The sequence below is a fragment of the Eublepharis macularius genome, chromosome 15, assembly GCF_028583425.1.
Source record: "Eublepharis macularius isolate TG4126 chromosome 15, MPM_Emac_v1.0, whole genome shotgun sequence".
Taxonomy (NCBI): Eukaryota; Metazoa; Chordata; class Lepidosauria; order Squamata; family Eublepharidae; genus Eublepharis; species Eublepharis macularius.
The window spans coordinates 14966611-14976230 of NC_072804.1; the positions used below are offsets into that span (position 1 = coordinate 14966611).

The window sequence follows — 9620 nt, forward strand, 5'->3', positions numbered from 1 at the left end:
TGTGCGAAGGGAATACCAATCTATATTTTCCCCAGCCAATTGATGTCTCCTCAGAGTCTAAATGATAAAGGTGATATGCATTGTTCACAGTGAATATGCTATAATTCACTTCACTGGCTACATAGATAGTGTAAAGCTGAGGAGAGGCAGCTGATTCTACGAGAGATAGAAACCCAGTGATGAAAATATAAAAGGTGGCAAATCATTTGTTCAAATGCTGGCTGATAAAAAACCAGTGAAGACAGATTGAGGACTTGACTTGATTTGACTTATCTTCACAGTGATGAAGTCAGGGGTGCTTCTGGTATCTCAAAACATCTAGGGTATAAAATAAGCTGCCTGAAAGAAACCTTCTTGATCATTATTCATCATGGAGAATAGGCCTTCTCTATTTTTTTTTTGTTTGAGAATAGGTCTTCAAACATTTTCCTCCTCAGAACTATACTTTGTCCTCTTGGATTTTTCTTTTAGTACCTTCATTTCAAAGAACCACATGTATTGATGTAGGGAGTATATTGGCACAAAGTTGGGAGGCAGTGGTAAAACTAATCAACACAGCAGAACAGGGCACCAATGAGAAACGTTCTGGGTAAGAGAAACAAAGAATCTTGTAGAGGACAGGTGACTTATGTCAGTATGAAACAAAAATATCCTGAACTGTGGTTGATTTCTAATCTCTGTCTTAATTTTACTTTTCTGTTGTCAGAAACAAACTTTTGATTATTTATTTTGACACCACTTTCTGTTTCCTCACATCTAAGTTTTCCAGTCAAGGGTATATGCATTTTTCACTCTTTTTGCATCAATAAATCAACCTTATATCTCACATGCAGGGCTTTTTTTCAGCTGGAACACAGCGGAACGGAGTTCCGGAACCTCTTGAAAATGGTCACATGGCTGGTGGCCCCGCCCCCTGATCTCCAGACAGAGGGGAGTTGAGATTGCCCTCCATGCCACCAATCTAAGCTCCCCTCTGTCTGGAGATCAGGGGGCGGGGCCACCAGCCATGTGACCATTTTCTCCGAGGGCAACCCACTGAGTTCCACCACCTCTTTTCCCAGAAAAAAAGCCCTGCTCACATGTATCAATTAGTACATTTTATGCATCTGACGAAGAAAACTGTGGTTCTCAAAAGCTTATTGTAATAATTCCATCAGCACACCATGTCTAAAGGTTTGAAAGTTTTATTGAACAAAAGCAGGGCCTTCCCTGGCCTCTGCTTGGTAGAGAACAAACAGCCCACAACATGAAGGGAAAATGAAACTAAAACTACTACACAGGCTTTTCGGCCTAAAGGGATCGGGGGGGGGGGGGAATACTAAACAGTTCAATAAGGGATCATCACCAAATTCACAACTTGCCACGATATAACACTTATGCTACAATAAAGTTGGTTAGTCTTAAAGGTGCTACTGTACTCTTTAGTATTTTGCTACTACAGACTAACACATCTAACTCCTCTGGATCTATGACCAAAAGACATAAAATACGGAAAACTTGTTCTGCCCTGTCAGCATGCCGTTAACCCTAAGCACTTAAACCCTTCTAAATCTGTTGAAGTCTTAGAAGGGCATGATTCTGCTTTGGATTGTGTGGTAGATCGTATAAATAACTGTTTTAAATAACATTGTAAAAGTTCCCACATCATTTTGCAAAGATAAATTTTCCTTAGAACAGCATTCTTGGTAGCCCTGAATTTTGAGAGCTCCGAGCCTGGCTCATAATGGTGCGGATTTCTGCTCTAGAGGAGCTGTATTTTAAACTCCCTCCCTAGTTCCAAAACTGGCAGCCATTTGTGACACACTCCGCAGGGGCTTCCACAGTGTTGGAGAGGGCCCTTAAATGAATAGCAGTAGGAGCCTGCCTTACTGGTTGGGCTGTTGCCAAAAATAAATAAGCCCTAAGGTAACTATGTATAATAATTAATTAGCTTATTAGAATCCAGCTTTCATGAATCTCATGGCATTTCCCAAACAGAAAGAGCTCGCTTGGTGGTTCAAAGGGAGGATTACTGTTCCTACCCCTGAGCATCGCTGAAGGAGAAAAGAGATGTAGTGCCCTGACCAGAAAGTAGCGAAGATGTTGAGACCACAAGTGTGCAGTTACTGAATGATTCTACTACCTGTGACCTCAGCATCTCCTCCACTTCTTTTTGGCACTCTGGAGTAAGGGCACCGTATCGCCTCCCTTTTCTTTCAGTGGCCTCGGGGCACCCAGTAAGAGCACAACATTATCCTCTTCCTTTAGTGTTGGAGGCTGGAATCCAACCGGCAGTGCAGCATGTGAGTCTCGGCTGCTCTTGAACTGTGTATAAACTCACTCTTATTGCCATGTGATGAAAGATCCACAAAAGTCATTGAGGTTCTTTCGCCCAACTTTTTTTTCCCCCTTCCAGATTCAAACTCTGATGATTTTGATCCTGCTTCTACTAAGAGCAAGTATGACTCCATGGATTTTGACAGTTTGCTTAAAGAGGCACAGCGAAGCTTACGGAGGTAACGTACATCGTGGCCAAGGATAACGGACGGATGGCCAATACCTCATGGACATCATGTCCTTCAATAACGGACAATGAAGAAAGTCATGCTTACAGATTTCTCCTACTCTGCACTCTCTCTATTGAAAACATGGTTTACATGGACACAGCAGCTTAAAGAATGAAGAAACAAATCAGTCTCGTTTGAGCATGTACCCCTAGGTCTCAGGGCAAAGAGGATGAGAGTTTGATTTTCATAGAGAGTGCCAAGTGGAAACCACTTGAAATGGCAGCAGTTCCATAGAGATACACTTAAAAAAATGAGAACTTCAAAATGTGTACATAAGACATTTTCAAAACAAAGCAAATTCAAAACTTCAGCTGCTGACGTCTGAAAGAGATGTGTATTGGTTCTTTATTTTTAAATGAGCTTCTCACAACATGTTTTAATATGATGACAATCCTGAAGAATACTACAGTTCCTGCAAAACCCACCATCTCTCTCTGTTGTGCTTTTCCTGTGAAGGCAAAAAAAGATAAATATGGAAGGGTGAAAAACTTCTGTGGCATTTTAAAAGTTTCGTCTTTTTAATTGTGACATCTGTGTCAGTGTCCAAAATGTTTATCTCACATGGAGAAATTTTTGGGCCCCCCATTAACTGTCAACATTATCCATTGGATAAGCTGCCATGAGTTGAGGGGATGTCTTGGGTATATGGGTTGGGGGTGGATGGACAGTTGTTTTATTCACTACATTTGAGAATGTAGTTGAGTATTTACAGATGTTAAATGGAGTATTTTTATTTTGTGTACATACCATATGACGAGAAAATGCATTTTTTTTGGTTACAGCTATGCACTGTAAATGCAGCCTTCTTTTAAAAAAAACTGCTGAATTTTTTCTTAATCAAGAATATTCAAATGTAATTATACAAAGCAAAACAATATTGTACACTAACCTATTTAGAAAGCTGAACTTAGGCTTATATATATTTGATTGTAAAAAAGAGAAGTGTGCGAGTGTGAGTGAATGTGTTGAGTGCAGAAATATCAATGCTTTACGCACATCATACATCCCTCCTTTAATGGGTTTAGAAAAATTGGCCATGACTCTTGCTGAAGTCAAGCGCTTTGAAGTCCTGTTTATTCATTAGCCTGGGTGTAGTATAGCTGCTCTAGTCCTCCATTGCTGTACCCATCTTTCTCCTAGGAGTGGGGCATCACCATCTACCATCAATATGAGTCCTTTAGGAGACATTACAACTGTGTGTTCTACGAGCCTACCTATGGGAGCACACGCTACCTAGAAACATAGACCTGGAATGGATCCCAAGGGTCATCTAGTCCAATCCCATGCACAATGCAGGAAATTCATAGCTACCTCCTCCCTACTCCCCCTGCTCTATGCCTAGAGGAAGGCAGAAAACTTCTAGGATTCTCAGCCAATCTGGCCTGGAGGAAAATTCCTTTCTGACCTCAAAGTGGCAATTAGCATTACCTTGGGCACATAAAAAAGGGCCACAAGAACATAGCACTGGCTCATCATTTCCCCTCATCATCTGCCTAAATTAATATTCATTTAAGGTCATAGAAGCTGTCAGATGGCCATCTAGCTTCTTTTTAAAGCCTTCAAAGAAGGAGCGCTCATCATCTGAGGAAGCCTGTTCTACTGAGGGACCGCTCTAATTGTCTAATGTTTAGCCAAAAACTCCTTTGATTTAATTTCAACCCATTGGTTCTGGTCCGACCTTCTGGGGCAATGGAAGACAACTCCGCACCATCCTCTGTATGACAGCCCTTCAAGTCTTGAGGGCTATCATATCTCTCAGTTACCTCCTCTCCAGGCTAGACATATCTAGTTCCTTCAACCTTTCCACATAGGACTTGGTCTCCAAACCCTTCACCATCTGTGTTTACCTCCTTTGGGCATGTTCCAGGTTGTCAACATCCTTCAACTGTGGTGCCCAAAACTGAACACAGTGCTCCAAGTGAGGTCTAACCAGAGCACAGTAAAGTGATACCATCACTTCATATGATCTGGACAGAATAATTATGTTGATACAGCCCAAAATTGCATTTGCCTTTTTAGCTACAGCATCACACTGCTGACTCATGTTCAGTGTATGGTCTACTAAAACCCTAGATACTTTCTCATGTACTACTGCCAAGACAAGTATGTTTTTGCCTTTTCCTACCTAAATGCAGATCTTTACATTTGTCTCTGTTGAAATTCATTTTGTTTGTTGTAGCCCAGTTTTCCAGCCGGTCAGGATCATCCTAAATCTTGATTCTGTTTTCTACAGTATTTGCTACTCTTCTCAGTTTAGTATCATCTGCAAATTTAATTAGCATCCCCTTTATTCCTTTATCCAAGTAATTGATAAAGGCATTGAAAAACACAGGGCCCAGGGGAGATCCTTGAGGCTTTCCACTTGTCACTCCTCTCCAAGAAGATGAGGAACCATTTACAAGCACTCTTTGGGTGCAATCTGTCAACCAGTTACAAATCCTCCTAACAGTAATAGGATCCAAACCACTTTTTACCAACTTGTCAACAAGAATATCGTGTGGAACCTTATTTACTAAATGCTGAAGAGCTGACTGATGATTTGTTCTAAAACATTTCCAGGTAAGGATGTCAAGCTGATGGATCAGCAGTTACTTGGACCTTCTTTTTCCCCTTCTTGAAGACGGGGACAACATTGGACCCCCTCCCCCCCAGTCTTCTGGCACCTCGCCCGTTCTTCAGAAGTTCTTAAAGATGAAAGACAGAGGCTCTGCAATTACATCAGTGAGTTCCTTTGGTGCCCTAGGATGCAATTCATCTGACCCTAAGGACTTAATTTCATTTTAAAAAGCTAGGTGTTCATGTCCCACCCTATGCCTATGCTAGGCTACAGCTCCGTTCTTTCATTAGGGGGGGGGGGGGTTCCGACAGTTTCCCTGATAAGAAAAGACCAAGGCAATGTAGGAATTGAGCAGTCCTGCCCTCTCTTTATCACCTGTTAAAATTTCACTTTCTTCTCCTTGCAGTGGGCCTGCCACTTCCTTGTTTTTTTTCTTGCTCTGAACTTAACCAAAGAACCCCTTTTTTGTTGTTTTGCATCTCTTGCTAGCCTAAGCTCATACAGAGCTTTAGATTTTCTAATGCTCTCTCTACAAGCACTGGCAATTTTTTTATATTCATCCTCGGTCATATGGCCCTCCTTCCATTTCTTAAGCCTGCAGTGTTCCTGATATGAGCAGCCAACATTTTGAGTGAAATAGGGTAGCAATCACCTAGAGCAAAAAAGAACGTGATGTTCTCGAAAACTGATGCATTGCCCTAGTCATACGAAACAGTGAACAGATGTATTGGAAACATCACAGGTCACTTGTGTTCCTGTTGGTGAGTATGCGTGGTTGTAACCATCTAAAGGACTGTGGTTAGAGCAGTTTATGAGTGGTTATCTATCAGGGTATTGGTGTTCCTCCATTATTGGAAGAGGACGTTGCTAGTAGTGAAGCCTAATTCTAAGTTTTAAAATCCTATGACTTCCTGACTCCATGCCATAAGATTCTTTTAAAAAGCTTTGGGGCCACTGGAAGCTGGATTTCACATTGGTATAATCTATTCACTGTTGACTCAAAACTTGCTTTAAATTGGAGACATGACTTGCAAGACAGAGATTATCCTGTGGCTTCCGTGAACGCTCTTTGTTTTGGCTGTCTGTGGTAAAATTACTGGAGTAACACTGGGGAAAGCAGTGAGTTGCTACTGTTTGTTCAGATTAATTGGAATGGTTAGGAAAGCTGTGGTAGGATATGCCACCCCAGGGTCTGCCCTAATCCTGAGGCCAGGGGAGATTGATGTTGGTGGGAGCACCCACTGAGGCAGCAGCAACCATATTATACACCAGGTAAAGTATAAAAGAGAGTTTTGGAACTAAACTAAATGTTCAGCAGCGACAGGACTGGCCATCTTGGTTGCCACAGAAGTATGGCACAACTATGGGGAGGGGCTGTGCAGAGAGGAGGAGCCATGTGAAGGGGAGGAGCTAAGCAATGGGGTTCCTAGTCCTCCTGGATCTGCTGACCAGCTTCTTCGTTCCTGAGTCCTGTTGATACTAATGGGACAGTTAAAGCACATTCTTAATTCTCTACATTGAACACAACAGAACTTTTAAAAGTGTGTTAGCTAAATCATGACCAGGGGTTTTTTTCTGGGAAAAGTGGTGGTGGAACTCAGTGAGTTGCCCTCGGAGAAAATGGTCACATGGCTGGTGGCCCCGCCCCCTGATCTCCAGACAGAGGGGAGTTGAGATTGCCCTCTGCGCCGCTGGAGCGGCGCGGAGGGCAATCTAAACTCCCCTCTGTCTGGAGATCAGGGGGCGGGGCCACCAGCCATGTGACCATTTTCAAGAGGTTCTGGAAGTCCGTTCCCCCGCATTCCAGCTGAAAAAAAGCCCTGATCATGACCTTTCTTAAAAGCTATCCCAATCAACCAGGCTTTAACCACTTCTGTGACACCCTTCGCATCTTTTTTTTCCTTGTCAGGGTGAAGGGGGTTATTTGAGGGGGGATGTTTTTATATGCACAGAATTTGGTGGGGGGGGGTGAGATTTTTCTCATTTACAAGGTTTTTTTTCTAGGAGATAGCCTAATTTTATGTAAAGCCTCTCAAGTGGGTAATCATTAAGAAGTGGTTTTTATTTTATGTATCGACGGTCGTTTTGGAACTAGCCATCACAAACCTTTTTTTAGAAAAATGTTTTGTTTTAATTGTTGTGACTTTAATTTGATAAAAAAGTTGTACAGAGCGCAGGTATGGTTTTTACAATAATTCTGTGTATCTGAACACTGTTTTTGAAGCCAGTAATCTTTTCATTGGCAGAGTTCAATTATTATCTGATTTTTTTAAGTGTACGCATCCTGTATAAACACTAATTCTTCATTCCTTTGTTTACTTAAAGATACATATTTATCAGTTGTGATTAACCTATTTATTATAAATTATGAGGTGACTAAAATAATTAAAAGGCCAGTAGAAATTTTATACATAGGATGCATGCCAGTTGTCAGGTTGTTTGAAAAATATTTTCATTTAAGGGAAAGAAATCCCTAGCCTTCTTCCTTTCCGAAACAGCCGTTCTTTCCTCCTCCCCCTCCTGCTTATCATTTAACTATGCACTAATATGGCCTTAGAGGTGCCCATGGTTGCATGGGAGCCTGCTGATCACGTCCAAAGTGACGGAGTCCATTTGCAAGTTCATGAGCTGGTATGGTGCAAAGCCCTAAAAGGACTCTCTTGCACAGTCCCTCATACCAGTGGTGTGTCATCTGTTAACGTTATTCATACCAATCGCCCAGTCAACTTTCAATCCAAGCACCCACTGCAAGGCTGAGAGCCTTTTTCAAGTTTAGGGCCTTCACTGCTTGTTCACAGAATTGCAAGAATTCTCCTCCGCCCCACCTCGAGCGATGGCTTTAAGAATGTATATGAAACCTCTAGCTTGCCAAAACCAAATTGCTGTTCAGGCGTCACAGGGGGCACAAGCCAGTCCATCACAGGTGTAGCCCCCTCCCATGGAAGTTCCCAAAGCATCGTTCAGCCCAAACCCTCCTGCTGGTGCTGCCTCGGAGAGTGCAAAGGACCATTGGAGTGAACGGTAGTCCATGTGTCCCTCTTGATTCCCCATCCAGTCTTTCATCTTGGATCTTTACACATTTTTACTGATGCTCTGGAGAACATGATTGTGCAAAGGGATAAGGGAGCCTGAAAGCATGCACATATATGTTCACCGTGATTGCAGATTGTGTTGCCAGCGCATATGCACAAACAAGCAAGCAGAGAAAGAGAAGCATGGCTCTGTTGGTCCTTGCTGGGGGTCCTCTGTGCATATGTGCTGCACCTGCGATGGACTCATTTGCGCCCACTGCATGTTGGGGGTGGTGTTGGGAGATGATGGGCAATTGTTAGTCCGGCTGAGCACTCTGGGGAGCAGATTGTATGTGGGGGGGGGAGATTAAAAGTTGCACAGAAAAACATTGACACTTTCCTTCCGTTCTTTGCCCACAACCTCTGTATTCCAAGGCGTGCTGCCTCCAAACATGGCAGTTTCTTTTAATTGTTGTGGCCAGCAGTCACCGACAGGGCGATGATCAAGTGGGAAAGACCCATGGTAAGTAGCTCCACCCATAGGGCTGCCATAGCTCCCACACTGCACAAAGAGGGCTGGAATAGTTACCCATTCTACGTGGAGTGCGCTTATTCTCACTACTTCATTGCTGCTTTTAAAAATCCACCATCCCTGCCTGTTTAATTTTTTCCCTAAAGGCATTAGAAAACTGGTTTTTGTACCGTGATTAATGCAGCAGAGTCTGACAGCTGCCACGTTTTGTCACCAGCACATTGTGTTTCGATAGATTCCACCATATGTCTCATTCTTTGCTTGCTCCCCCACCTTTCTGTATTTTCTGTAGGTAGATAGCAATAAAAAGGGAACTTTTCTGCAAGTTCTACGTTGCAAACTGTAGCACCCTCTGAATCTGTGCAATTCTTGCCATTCATTGCTTTGTAGGTTTAAGATTACAGGTATTTTAACTTTTGATTGTGTGAATGCCAAACTAAAAGTTTACAGCTTTTTTTCTTTCTGATTTTTGAGTGTCTTCTGTTGTAAAGGAAAAAAAATTAAAGCAATAAATTATTTTTAAAGAAATCAATATTTAGTATATCATGTGTGTCCGAGGACCAGATGCAGTACCAATTTTTGCCTTTCAATTTTTATGATTAAATTTTAAATAATTCTATTTTGTCCTGGGTTGTCGACATGAAAAAGTGTCATCTTTTTTTCTTTTCTAAGAACTGTTATATCACAATTGGATTTTAATGCGTTCTCCCCCACTGGTACATTTTAGTCTTGAAGATGGTTCCTCTGTTAGTGTCAAACTGTGTATAACGTTAAATGTTTAATGACTGAGCAACTTCTTGCTCCGATCCAGCTGAGATCTGTACATGGAGACAGGCTTCTTGTACGCATCTGCAGGTTCAGGAACCACAGGCATAAGCCAGATGTATATCCCAATGTAGAAGCCATCTATCCTCGTCACATTCAACTGAATATGACTTTGCATGCCCCTTGTGCATTTGGGTGCAGGTCACACA

General features: G+C 42.2%; 1 protein-coding gene across 1 annotated transcript in view; it reads left to right on the plus strand.

Moving 5' to 3' along the window:
• The window catches only part of PPARGC1A (PPARG coactivator 1 alpha), a 152767-nt gene extending 146111 nt beyond the window's left edge, over positions 1-6656 (plus strand). Inside the window, exon 13 of the mRNA XM_055000027.1 lies at positions 2396-6656. Coding sequence (XP_054856002.1) covers positions 2396-2499 — 104 coding nt within the window. The 3' untranslated portion in view covers positions 2500-6656. The remainder of the gene's footprint in view (positions 1-2395) is intronic.
• Positions 6657-9620: the final 2964 nt, after the last annotated feature.